The 14580-nt window shown below is 42.2% G+C and overlaps 1 protein-coding gene across 3 annotated transcripts in view; it reads right to left on the reverse strand.

Moving 5' to 3' along the window:
• The window catches only part of LOC112241691 (synaptotagmin-like protein 5), an 81037-nt gene that overhangs the window by 20838 nt on the left and 45619 nt on the right, over nt 1–14580 (reverse strand). For 2 of the 3 annotated variants that reach the window (XM_024409742.2, XM_024409737.2), the window contains exons 2-7: nt 13365–13787; nt 11264–11479; nt 10730–10963; nt 10181–10342; nt 9437–9554; nt 2214–2358 (exon numbers count right to left, since the gene is read on the reverse strand). In XM_024409742.2, coding sequence (XP_024265510.1) covers nt 2214–2358; nt 9437–9554; nt 10181–10342; nt 10730–10963; nt 11264–11479; nt 13365–13483 — 994 coding nt within the window. In that variant the 5' untranslated portion in view covers nt 13484–13787. The remainder of the gene's footprint in view (nt 1–2213; nt 2359–9436; nt 9555–10180; nt 10343–10729; nt 10964–11263; nt 11480–13364; nt 13788–14580) is intronic. The other variant, XM_042319830.1, reaches the window with a different exon arrangement.

A 14580-nucleotide genomic window follows, 5' to 3' on the forward strand; every position in this document is an offset into this window, starting at 1 on the left:
AGCCTATAGAACACTTCCTAACGCATGCTCCCATGCACCCAGTCTAATATAATACTTCCTAACACAAGCTCCCAAGCACCCAGTCTAATAGAACACTTCCTAACGCATGCACCCAGTCAAATAGAACACTTCCTAACACATTCTCCCACACATTCAATCTAATAGAACACTTCCTAACACATGCTCCCATGCACCCAGTCTAATAGAACACTTCCTAACACATGCTCCCATGCACCCAGCCTATAGAACACTTCCTAACACATGCTCCCATGCATCCAGTCTAATAGAATACTTCCTAACACATGCTCCCAAGCACCCAGTCTAATAGAATACTTCCTAACACAAGCTCCCATACACCCAGCCTATAGAACACTTCCTAACGCATGCTCCCATGCACCCAGTCTAATAGAACACTTCCTAACACATTCTCCCACACATTCAATCTAATAGAACACTTCCTAACACATGCTCCCATGCACCCAGTCTAATAGAACACTTCCTAACACATTCTCCCACACATTCAATCTAATAGAACACTTCCTAACACATGCTCCCATGCACCCAGTCTAATAGAACACTTCCTAACACATTCTCCCACACATTCAATCTAATAGAACACTTCCTAACACATGCTCCCATGCACCCAGTCTAATAGAACACTTCCTAACACATTCTCCCACACATTCAATCTAATAGAACACTTCCTAACACATGCTCCCATGCACCCAGTCTAATAGAACACTTCCTAACACATGCTCCCATACACCCAGCCTATAGAACACTTCCTAACACATGCTCCCAAGCACCCAGTCAAATAGAACACTTCCTAACACATTCTCCCACACATTCAATCTAATAGAACACTTCCTAACACATGCTCCCATGCACCCAGTCTAATAGAACACTTCCTAACACATGCTCCCATGCACCCAGTCTAATAGAACACTTCCTAACACATGCTCCCATGCACCCAGTCTAATAGAACATTTCCTAACACATGCTCCCATGCACCCAGTCTAATAGAACACTTCCTAACACATGCTCCCATACACCCAGTCTAATAGAACACTTCCTAACACATGCTCCCATGCACCCAGCCTAATAGAACACTTCCTAACACATGCTCCCATACACCCAGCCTAATAGAACACTTCCTAACACATGCTCCCATGCACCCAGCCTAATAGAACACTTCCTAACACATGCTCCCCACATTCAATCTAATAGAACACTTCCTAACACATGCTCCCATGCACCCAGCCTAATAGAACACTTCCTAACACATGCTCCCAAGCACCCAGTCAAATAGAACACTTCCTAACACATTCTCCCATGCACCCAGTCTAATAGAACATTTCCTAACACATGCTCCCATGCACCCAGTCTAATAGAACACTTCCTAACACATGCTCCCATGCACCCAGTCAAATAGAACACTTCCTAACACATGCTCCCATGCACCCAGTCTAATAGAACACTTCCTAACACATGCTCCCATACACCCAGTCTAATAGAACACTTCCTAACACATGCTCCCATGCACCCAGCCTAATAGAACACTTCCTAACACATGCTCCCATACACCCAGCCTAATAGAACACTTCCTAACACATGCTCCCATGCACCCAGCCTAATAGAACACTTCCTAACACATGCTCCCATGCACCCAGTCTAATAGAACACTTCCTAACACATGCTCCCATGCACCCAGCCTAATAGAACACTTCCTAACACATGCTCCCATGCACCCAGTCTAATAGAACACTTCCTAACACATGCTCCCATGCACCCAGTCTAATAGAACACTTCCTAACACATGCTCCCATGCACCCAGCCTAATAGAACACTTCCTAACACATGCTCCCATGCACCCAGTCTAATAGAACACTTCCTAACACATGCTCCCATGCACCCAGTCTAATAGAACACTTCCTAACACATGCTCCCATGCACCCAGTCTAATAGAACACTTCCTAACACATTCTCCCACACATTCAATCTAATAGAACACTTCCTAACACATGCTCCCATGCACCCAGTCTAATAGAACACTTTTTTATTAAATGCTTAATCTTCGTCCCTGTCAGATTCAAACTAAGTAAACAAGTAACGTTGTCTGGGCTCTGTGAAACAGAGAGAATCCTGTCTCTCTCTGTAAGGTGTTCAGATACACACATGTTGGAGGTGTGAAGAGTGTGTTATCATGACGATACCTGATGAAACAGAGGCCCTGGAGACAGCAATGGTGGGTGGGGCGGTATCAGACCCTGTCCAGCCAAGCCCGGTGACGGTGTCGGACATCTTGTCAAACACGCTGTCGCTGGAGCGGAAACTAGCCACGCTCTCCGCTCCGTCCGGCTACACACACACACACACACACACACAAACACACACACACACACACACACACGTGTTAATGAGGTTTGTGTGCTATGAGGTATGTGTGTTTATGAGTGCATGCAATGTGTCTGTCTGTCTGTCTGTCTGTTTTTATTTGTATTTATTATGGATCCCCATTCAGCTACTCTTCCTGGGGTCTATCAAAATGAAGGTAGTTTATAAAATGTTAAAAACATTACAATACATTCACAGATTTCACAACACACTGTGTGCCCTCAGGCCCCTACTCCATACCTACCACATGGTACAAAATCCATGTGTACGTGTGTGTATAGTGCGTATGTTATCGTGTGTGTGTATGTATGTGTCTGTGCCTATGTTTGTGTTGCTTCACAGTCCCCGCTGTTCCATAAGGTATATTTTTATCTGTTTTTTTAATCCAATTTGACTGCTTGCATTAGTTACTTGATGTGGAATAGAGTTCAATGTAGTCATGGCTCTATGTAATACTCTGCGCCTCACATAGTCTGTTCTGGACTTCGGGACTGTGAAGAGACCTCTTGTGGCATGTCTTGTGGGATATGCATGGGTGTCCGAGCTGTACACCAGTAGTTCAAACAGACAGCACGGTGCATTCAACATGTCAATACTTCTCATAAATACAAGTAGTTATGGAGTCAATCTCTCCTTCACTTTGAGCCAGGGGAGATTGACATGCATATTATTAATATTAGCTCTCTGTGTACATCCAAGGGCCAGCTGTGCTGCCCTCTTCTGAGACAATTGCAATTGGCCCTTTTTGTGGCATCTGACCACACAACTGAAAAGTAGTCCAGGTGCGACAAAACTAGGGCCTGTAGAACCTGCCTTGTTGATAGTGCTGTTAAGAAGGTAAGGCAGCGCTTTATTATGGACAGACTTCTCCCCATCTTAGCTACTGTTGTATCAATATGTTTTGACCATGACACCTCAACTTTCCCAATTTCCACATTATTTATTACAAGATTTCTTTGAGGTTTAGGGTTTAGTGAATGATTTGTCCCCCATACAATGCTTTTAGTTTTAGAAATATTTAGGACTAACTTATTCCTTGCCACCCACTCTGAAACTAACTGCAGCTCTTTGTTAAGTGTTACAGTAATTTCAGTTGCTGTAGTAGCTGACATTTACAGTGTGGAGTCATCCGTATACATAGACACATTGGCTTCACTCAAAGCCAGTGGCATGTCATTAGTAAAGAATTTAAAAAGTAAGGGGCCTAAACAGCTGCCCTGGGAAATTCCTGATTCTACCTGGATTATGTTGGAGAAGCTTCCATTAAAGAACACCCTCTGTGTTGTGTTAGACAGGTACCTCTTTATCAACCATATAGCAGGGGATGTAAAGCCATAACACATACGTTTTTCCTGCAGCAGATTATAATCGGTAATGTCAAAAGCCGCATTGAAGTCAAACAAAACAGTCCCCACAATCTTTTTATCATCAATTTCTCTCAGCCAATCATTAGTCATTTGTGTAAGTGCTGTGCTTCTTGAATGTCCTTCCCTATAAGCATGCTGAAAGTTTGTTGTCAATTTGTTTACTGTAAAATACCATTGTATCTGGTCAAACACAATTTCTTCCAAAAGTTTACTAAGGGTTGGTAACAGGCAGATTGGTCGGCTATTTGAGACAGTAAAGGGGGCTTTACTATTCTTAGGTAGCGGAATTACTTTTGCTTACTTCCAAGCCTGGGGGCACCCACTTTCTAGTAGGCTAAAATTGAAAATATGGCAAATAGGAGTGGCAATATTGTCTGATATTATCTCAGTAATTTTCCATCCAAGTTGTTAGACCCCGGTGGCTTGTCATTGTTGATAGACAATAATTTCTTAACCTCTTCCACACTCACTTTACGGAATTCAAAATTACAATGGTTGTCTTTCATAATTGAGTCAGATATACTTGGATGTGTAGTGTCAGCGTTTGTTGCTGGCATGTCATGCCTAAGTTTGCTAATCTTGTCAATTAAAAGCTGACAGTCAGGTTTTTCTATCCACAATCCAGACTACAATAAATGGCTTCCTAAAGAAAATCAAATCCAAACCTGGCCAAAAGAGCACTCTTCCTTGGCTAAATGGAGAAATCTGGAAATTGATGAAAGAACGAGATTATGCTCTAAAAATAGCCCTAAAATCTAAATTAGAGCACGACAGACGTAGGTTTACCATGTTGAGAAATAAGGTGATGAAAGAAATCAGACAGGCCAAGGCAAACTTTTTTATTAATATAATTGGTGAAGCAAAGGGAAATTCTAAATTGATATGGGAGAATCTAAAAAAGTTAACAGGGAAAGACCATAATAACGGCCATCTTTAAATCAGGCGACCCTGCTAACGTGAGTAACTACAGGCCCATTAGTATACTACCTGTGGTGTCAAAGGTTGTTGAAAAGTGTGTAGCAGAACAACTGATTGCCCACCTCAACAACAGCCCCTTCACATTACACTCCATGCAGTTTGGCTACAGAGCGAAACACTCCACAGAAACGGCCAACTGCTTTCTTCTGGAAACTGTGAAGTCCAAGATGGACAAAGGGGGTGCTGTTGGGGCTGTGTTTCTGGACCTAAGGAAGGCTTTTGATACTGTTAACCATGAGATTCTCATCACAAAATTGTCTAAGTTCAACTTTTCCCCTGATGCCTTGAGATGGATGAAATCATACCTTGAAGGCAGAACTCAGTGTGTCAGAGTGAGCAATGAGCTGTCGCCCACTCGTAGCTATGATGTGGGCGTGCCCCAAGGGTCAATACTGGGGCCCCTCCTGTTCAGCCTGTACATTAATGATCTGCCTTCTGTCTGTACTGGGTCTGAAGTTCAAATGTATGCAGATGATACAGTGATATATGTGCATGCAAAGAGCAAACAACAAGCTGCACAAGAACTCACTACTGTAATGGTCCAGGTTACAAAGTGGCTCAGTGACTCGTGTCTGCATCCCAATGTGAAAAAAACTGTTTGCATGTTCTTCACAAAGAGGGCAACAGATGCTACTGAGCCAGATGTCTATGTGTCAGGGGAGAAGCTCCAGGTGGTATCCGATTTTAAGTACCTTGGCATCATACTTGATTCCAACCTCTTTTAAAAAGCATGTGAAAAGGTAATTCAAATAACCAAATTCAACCTAGCTAATTTCCGATTTATACGAAATTGTTTGACTACAGAGGTAGCAAAACTGTACTTCAAATCTATGATACTCCCCACTTAACATACTGCTTGACTAGTTGGGCCCAAGCTTGCTGTACAACATTAAAACCTATTCAGTCTGTCTACAAACAGGCTCTCAAAGTGCTTGATAGGAAGCCCAATAGCCATCATCATTGTCACATCCTTAGAAAGCATGAGCTCTTGAGTTGGGAAAATCTTGTGCAATACACCGACGCATGTCTTGTATTCAAGATCCTTAATGGCCTGGCTCCCCCTCCACTCAATATTTTTGTTAAACAGAAAACCCAGACATATGGCAGCAGATCCACAAGGTCTGCCATGAGAGGTGACTGTATAGTTCCCCTAAGGAAAAGCAGCTTTAGTAAATCTGCATTCTCTGTGAGAGCTTCCCATGTCTGGAATACACTGCCATCAGACACACATAACTGCACCACATATCACACTTTCACAAAATGCTTGAAGACATGGCTAAAGGTCAATCAGATTTGTGAACATGGTCCCTAGCTGTGTGTTGCCGTTCTCCATGTTGTCTGTTGTCTGTAGCTTGTGAGGTGTGGAAACACTTTGTTGCTTTTATGAATTTTGTCTTGCTGCTTTTTGTTCTATGTTGCTCTGTCTGTATGCTATGTCTTGCTTGTCCTATGTTGCTATGTCTTGCTTGTTCTATGTTGCTATTGTCTATATTGTAATTGTTTTTAATAACCTGCCCAGGGACTGCGGTTGAAAATTAGCCGGCTGGCTAAAACCGGCACTTTTACTGAAACGTTGATTAATGTGCACTGTCCCTGTAAAAATAAAAATAAACTCAAACTCAAACTCAAAAAATAATAGTTGGCAATAGCAGTCGGTTTTGTGATGAATGAGCCATCTGAATCAATGAATGATGGAGCTGAGTTTGCCTTTTTCCCCAAAATGTCATTTAAGGTGCTCCAAAGCTTTTTACTATAATTCTTTGTCATTTATCTTGTTTCATAGTGTAGTTTCTTCTTCTTTTTATTCAGTGTAGTCACATGATTTCTCAATTTGAAATACGTTGTGCAGCCAGATTTATTTGCCATTCCTTTTGCCTCATACCACCTCTCAAACATGCAATTTTTCATATTCCTCATCAATCGATGGGGATTTAACAGTTTTTACAATCATTTTCTTAATAGGTGCATGCTTATTAGTAAATGGAATTAGCAATTTCATAAATGTGTCAAGTGCAGCGTCTGTTTGCTCCTCATTACACAATACGGACCAACAAATATTCTTTACATCAACAATATAGGAATCACTACAAAACCTCTTGTATGACCTCTTATACACTATATTAGGCCCAGCCTTGGGAACTTTGGTTTTCCTAGATATGGCTACTATATTGTGATCACTACATCCGATGGATCTGGATACTGCTTTCAAACACCTTTCTGCAGCATTAGTAAAGATGTGATCAATACATGTTGATGATTTCATTCATGTGCTGTTTGTAACTACCCTGGTAGGTCGACTGCACCTTGAAAGCGACAGCTCTAGCCTTTAGCTCGATGCAGATATTGCCTGTAATCCATGGCTTCTGGTTGGGATATGTACGTACAGTCACTGTGGGGATGATGTCATCGATGCACTTATTGATGAAGCTGATGACTGAGGTGGTGTATTCCTCAATGCCATTGGATTAATCCCGGAACATATTCCAGTCTGTGCTAGTAAAACAGTCCTGCTAACATGAATTTCTTTTAACTAGGGAAATTGTGTCACTTCTCTTGCAACAGAGTCAGGGTATATGCAGCAGTTTGGGCCGCCTGGCTCGTTGCGAACTGTGTGAAGACTATTTCTACCTAACAAAGACAGCCTACTTCGCCAAATAGGGGATGATTTAACAAAAGCGCATTTGCGAAAAAGCACAATCGTTGTACGACTATACCTAACCATAAACATAAATGCCGTTCTTAAAATCAATACACAGAAGTATATATTTTTAAACCTGCATATTTAGCTAAAAGAGATCCAGGTTAGCAGGCAATATTAACCAGGTGAAATTGTGTCACTTTTCTTGCGTTCATTGCACACAATGAACGCAAGGGTATATGCAACAGTTTAGGGCGCCTGGCTCGTTGCGAACTAATTTGCCAGAATTTTATGTAATTTTGACATAACATTGAAGGTTGTACAATGTAACAGCAATATTTAGACTTGGGGATACCACCCGTTAGATAAAATATGTAACGGCTCCGTATTTCACTGAAAGAATAAACGTTTTGTTTTCGAAATGATAGTTTCCGGATTTGACCATATTAATGACCAAAGGCTCGTATTTCTGTGTGTTATGTTATCATTAAGTCTATGATTTGATATTTGATAGAGCAGTCTGACTGAGCGATGGTAGGCAGCAGCAGGCTTGTACGCATTCATTCAAACAGCACAAGTATTGAGCTGTTTATGACTTCAAGCCTATCAACTCCCGAGATTAGGCTGGTGTAACCGATGTGAAATGGCTAGCTAGTTAGCGGGGTGCACACTAATAGCGGTTCAATCGGTGACGTCACTCGCTCTGAGACTTGGCGAATTTGTTCCCCAAAAGCTGCGGCTTTTGTGGAGGGATGGGTAACGATGCTTCGAGGGTGGCTGTTGTCGATGTGTTCCTGGTTCGAGACCAGGTAGGGGCGAGGAGAGGGACGGAAGCTATACTGTTACACTGGCAATACTAAAGTGCCTATAAGAACATCCAATAGTCAAAGGTATATGAAATACAAATGGTATAGAGGGAAATAGCCCTATAATTCCTATAATAACTACAACCTAAAACTTCTTACCTGGGAATATTGAAGACTCATGTTAAAAGGAACCACCAGCTTTCATATGTTCTCATCTTCTGAGCAAGGAACTTAAACATTAGCTTTTTTACATGGCACATATTGCACTTTTACTTTCTTCTCCAACACTTTGTTTTTGCATTATTTAAACCAAATTGAACATGTTTCATTATTTATTTGAGGCTAAATTGATTTTATTGATGTATTATATTAAGTTAAAATAAGTGTTCATTCAGTATTGTTGTAATTGTCATTATTACAAATAAATAAATAAAAAATTGGCCGATTAATGGGTAACAACTTTTTTTAGGCCCTCTAATAATCGGTATCGGCGTTGAAAAACCATAATCGGTCGACCTCCAATCAGGAGGATAGAATTATGGTCAGACTTGCCAAATGGAGGGCGGGGGAGAGCTTTGTATGCATCTCTGTGTGTGGAGTAAAGGTGGTCTAGGATTTTTTTCCTTGGTTTCACGTGGCATGCTGGTAAAAATTTGGTAAAACTGATTTAAGTTTGCCTGCATTAAAGTCCCCGGCCACTACGCCACTTCTGGGTGAGCATTTTCTTCTTTGCTTATGGCCTTCTGCCATGCTTACTTGTTTTCATTGCTTTACTGGGAAGCTTAGCAGAAGTAGATATGCTCATGTTATTTATTTTAGTGCAGGGTGAGCTGCACACAGTGGACTTCCTCCTAGAGCATACTGTCTCAGTGCTCACAGTATAAATCTGGTTCATAGGCCCATGATTACTGCATACAATAGTTGTAGGAACAGCAAGAGACATTCATGGCAGTTAGAGGGACATAAATTAGGTTACTTACATTGCGTCTACCAACGCCCTTGGTGTAATGTACATTTGCTGAAGCATTATGACAACTCTGAGTCACAATGGTAGGGAATACCTGAGTTGGGCTTGGGTCATTGATAAGTTATTGTCTCAACGCAGCCTTATAATGCTGTAAAAGGATTATTGGTGTGTGTGTCTGTCTATCCGTGTGTGTGTCTGTCTGTCTGTCTGTCCGTCCGTGTATGTCTATGTGTGTGTGTGTGTGTGTGTGTGTGTGTGTGTGTGTGTGTCTTTTGGGGTTGCTGACCCTGACCCTCCTGCTCTTGCTGCTGGGTGTAGGGGACCTGTCCCTCTCCAGGGTTTGGGAGCGCAGGTTGTTAGGTACAGTACGTATCCCTGAAGACTCCAGAGCCACAACACTACCCCTGAGGACAAGACAGAATACACCATTACATTACACATCACTATCCCTGAGGACAAGACAGAATACACCTTTACATTACACATCACTACCCCTGAGGACAAGACAGAATACACACCATCACATTACACATCACTGCCCCTGAGGACAAGACAGAATACAGCATCACATTACACATCACTACCCCTGAGGACAAAACAGAATACAGCATCACATTACACATCACTACCCCTGAGGACAAAACAGAATACACACCATCACATTAAACATCACTGCCCCTGAGGATAAGACAGAATACACCCCACCACATTAAACATCACTACCCCTGAGGATAAGACAGAATACACACCATCACATTAAACATCACACACACTGGGATAACACATGAGATTCAGATGATTATGATGATTATTACATATGGTTAAATTGGAAATCCAGAGTTGGGGAGCCCTATTTGTGTTTCCTATTTGTGTTTCTTTCACCTATCCAGTAACATCAACTGAGTGGAGACAAGGCAAGGAAGGAGATGATGAACGTAAGGAGACGATGTAAAGAACTTCCTTTAGACAGTGGAGATGTGCCTGTGGTGGGTGTTACTTGCATGAGTGTGGTTTGGTGATTTGTCCTCACCTATGTGAGTGAGGCGCTGAGCGGGTTGTGGAGCGTGGTGCAGACCGGGCACTGCGTACGCTGTGTGTGTCTGTGTCGGGGACAGGAGCACACACACTCCCACCCTGCACCCCGTTCTCTGGCTTCAGGCTGGGACGGCTGCCCTTCTTATCCATCAATATCCTAGGATCCAACAGAACTAGTCACTACACACACACATCAGACTGTGTGTGTGTGTGTGTGTGTGTGTGTGTGTGTGTGTGTGTGTGTGTGTGTGTGTGTGTGTGTGTGTGTGTGTGTGTGTGTGTGGATGCAATACGAAACCCATTCTCTGATGGAAGCCCAACTTTCCACTTGCTTGTGTAGTAGATTTCTCTTTATATTAAATCTGTGCAGTGATCTTCTCCTGTGTCCTTTAATTGTATTGTAAATGGTCAAACTATGATTGACAACTGATTACATGTTGAAGTAATCCAGCCCAAACCTGTTGGTGTACATACTGTATGTGTTTGTATGTGTGTATGTGTGTGTATTTGTTTGTATGTGTGTGTATGTGTGTGTGTTTCTCACCCTTTCCCTTTCCTCTTGGCACCATCCACCAGGTTCCTCACGGCACTTCTTCCTGATTTTGGGGTGTCAGGCCTCTCAGGTGAGTCAGCTGGCACTGGGGACTTCCTGTGGGGGCTTCCTGCGGGGCTGCTCATGATAGACTGTTTGACCACATCACTGCTGAGCACTGTCCCCTTGTCAAACCGCTTGGACCGCTCCTCTAGGAACCACTCCCCGGTCACCACCTTCAGCTCCCTGCCAATCAGAGACACAGGGGACCCCTGACCTCTGACCCCTGTACGGTACACTGACCTCTCAACTTTAACCCTGGCTTTAACCGGCTCTTATGTTCACGTCAATCGGCCCAGATAAGTGATAACGCCATGTGACAGAGGAAATTAAGACAGCTGCAGAGTGGTTAAACAACAAATAGGAGCCATCTGGCCTTAAATAAAACACACAGACACACACATACACACACAGTCACACACACACACCCAACTGTTAGTAGTGCTAAACCATGGCCTGTCCCCTGATACCTTTGCCCAGACTCACAAGACTTTGGCACAGATGGAGCACTTCCAATGCTTTGCTTTAGGGGCCATCACGCGACAGTCGCTGCAGACACGCTGTAGACACTGCTCACAGAGCTCCCCGCGGTCGAAAATCAGGCCCAGGCCCTTCAGGCAACGGGCGCATTGACGCTCCCCAACCTCTTGGGGGCGCCGCGAACCCTTACGCCTGATCTCCACCAGCTCATTCTTCAGCTTCCTACAACAGAGAGAAACAGAGGAAGAACACTTATCAAGTTTGTTATTGTCACTAATTATTACAACCACAGTTGTAGTAGTTTTTGTGATGTTGTGGTCGTATTGTGATTATAGTAGTTGTTGTGATCATATTGTGATTGTAGTAGTTGTTGTGATTGTGGTAGTTGTTGTGATGTTGTGGTCATATTGTGATTGTAGTGGTTGTTGTGATGTGGTCGTATTGTGATTGTAGTAGTTGTTGTGATCATATTGTGATTGTGGTAGTTGTTGTGAAGTTGTGATTGTATTGTGATTGTAGTTGTTGTGAAGTTGTGGTCATATTGTGATTGTAGAAGTTGTGGTCATATTGTGATTGTAGTTGTTGTGAAGGTGTAGTTGTATTGTGATTGTAGTAGTTGTTGTGATTGTATTGTGATTGTAGTTGTTGTGAAGTTGTGGTCATATTGTGATTGTAGAAGTTGTGGTCATATTGTGATTGTAGTTGTTGTGAAGTTGTGGTCTTATTGTGATTGTAGTTGTTGTGGTCATATTTTGATTGTAGTTGTTGTGAAGTTGTGGTCGATTTGTGATTGTAGTAGTTGTTGTGATGTTGTGGTCATATTGTGATTGCAGTAGTTTTTGTAATTGTAGTTGTTGTGAAGTTGTTGTCATATTGTGATTGTAGTAGTTGTGAAGTTGTGGTCGTATTGTGATTGTAGTTGTTGTGAAGTTGTGGTCATATTGTGATTGTAGTTGTTGTGAAGTTGTGGTCGTATTGTGATTGTAGTTGTTGTGACGTTGTGGTCGTATTGTGATTGTAGTTGTTGTGAAGTTGTGGTCGTATTGTGATTGTAGTTGTTGTGAAGTTGTGGTCGTATTATGATTGTAATAGTTGTGGTCGTATTGTGATTGTAGTTGTTGTGAAGTTGTGGTCGTATATTGATTGTAGTTGTTGTGAAGTTGTGGTCGTATTGTGATTGTAGTTGTTGTGAAGTTGTGGTCGTATTGTGATTGTAGTTGTTGTGAAGTTGTGGTCGTATTGTGATTGTAGTTGTTGTGAAGTTGTGGTTGTATTGTGATTGTAGTAGTTGTGGTTGTATTGTGATTGTAGTAGTTGTTGTGATCATATTGTGATTGTAGTTGTTGTCATGTTGTGGTCGTACTGTGATTGTAGTAGTTATTGTGATGTTGTGGTCATGATGTTGTGGTCAGTTATTGTGATTGCAGTAGTTGTTGTGATCGTATTGTGATTGTAGTTGTTGTGAAGTTGTGGTCGTATTGTGATTGTAGTTGTTGTGAAGTTGTGGTCATATTGTGATTGTAGTTGTGAAGTTGTGGTTGTATTGTGGTTGTAGTACTTGTCGTGATTGTATTGTGATTGTAGTTGTTGTGAAGTTGTGGTCGTATTGTGATTGTAGTTGTTGTGAAGTTGTGGTTGTATTGTGATTGTAGTAGTTGTGGTTGTATTGTGATTGTAGTAGTTGTTGTGATCGTATTGTGATTGTAGTTGTTGTGAAGTTGTGGTCGTATTGTGATTGTAGTTGTTGTGGTTGTATCGTGATTGTAGTTGTTGTGGTTGTATTGTGATTGTAGTAGTTGTTGTGATTGTAGTTGTTGTGAAGTTGTGGTCGTATTGTGATTGTAGTTGTGAAGTTGTGGTCGTATTGTGAATGTAGTAGTTGTTGTGATCATATTGTGATTGTAGTTGTTGTGAAGTTGTGATCCTATTGTGATTGTAGTTGTTGTGAAGTTGTGGTCGTATTGTGATTGCAGAGGTACGAATAAGGATGATGATTACGATAAAAGAATCCTCATCAACATCAAGGAAGTTGTAGTAGTAGATGTATCATTGTAGTGGATTGTACAGTGATGATGATGAATATGATGAAGACTTATTCCGCCCTCACCGTATCCTCTTCTCCTCTAGTTTCCTCAGAGTCTCGTCCTTCTGCAGGACTCCGAGGATCATCTCTCGCTCATGCTCCAGCAGGAACGAGAGGTTCAGCTCCTCAGCACTCTTCTCCATTGGTCCGTCGCTCTCCAAACCAGCCAATTAGAAAAGCCGAGGTGTCGCAGAAGGCGTAGTCACATGCAGGGGTGTCAGAGGGCAGCTACATGACCTCACTCAGCATTCCATTAGGTTTCCTTTAGCGTTCTGTTAGCATTATCATGGTCTCTGTGTAAAGCAGGACGTTCTCCAGATTATCCAAGGTTCCTCTAGTATGTTCTTCTCCTTATCTTGTTTCTCTCTGGTGTATCAGACAAACCGCCAATCACACAGCAGTTACTGTATCCCCAAAGACTGGTCCACAGCCTGCCTAAACCTGATCCTGTTCAAAACACAACACAACACAAACTGTTGTTAGAGATCTCTGAAGTTAGAGTCTGCAGCTGACCCTTGATGTTAGAGTCTGGTCGAACAACCTATTGAGCTCATAGTTAATCTCTGGTCTAATCACATTCCCACTGTGTTGAAGCTCTAATGAACAGACAGTCGATATTGATTGTCAGGAGGATTACCATGGTAACTACTACAGTCTAACGGCCCCTGACAATCCCACCATCACCCAATCAGTCTGAACATCTCACACCCCAGGCTTAACACACGCCATCACCTTCATCACTCTATACCAGTTAACCTTATCAAATTACCTGCCAAATTAGTCTAATTAATAGCTGCTAATACTAATGGATACACACGCACGCAGGCATGCACTTGGACACAGACACACACAGTATGCACCTGTCCTCTTAAACGAAAGTAAGTCCACTGGGTACTTGGCCTTCAGCGGCGGTGCAAATGTCAGCCCGTCTCCAGCTGCAGTGCACCATGGGAATGCTAACTGGCTCATTACTGCACGCCACTGTCAACACTGAGTACTGCTGTTATTTCAAAGACACACACACACACACACACACACAGGATGGTCTTCTTTGATTAAAAGTACACAGACAATTTTGTATATACACCAGCTGTGCTATCTGTGTCAAATCTGTAGTTTAGAAGAATCTGGGTGATTACCCAATATGTTTCAGAAACCATGATCAATAGTTAATTGTCTAATCTATATGCACCCTCCTCTACTGGAGTGAGAGAGAAACGGATAAATAAATACAATGTAA

The sequence above is a fragment of the Oncorhynchus tshawytscha genome, linkage group LG03, assembly GCF_018296145.1.
Source record: "Oncorhynchus tshawytscha isolate Ot180627B linkage group LG03, Otsh_v2.0, whole genome shotgun sequence".
In the NCBI taxonomy this organism is placed as follows: Eukaryota; Metazoa; Chordata; class Actinopteri; order Salmoniformes; family Salmonidae; genus Oncorhynchus; species Oncorhynchus tshawytscha.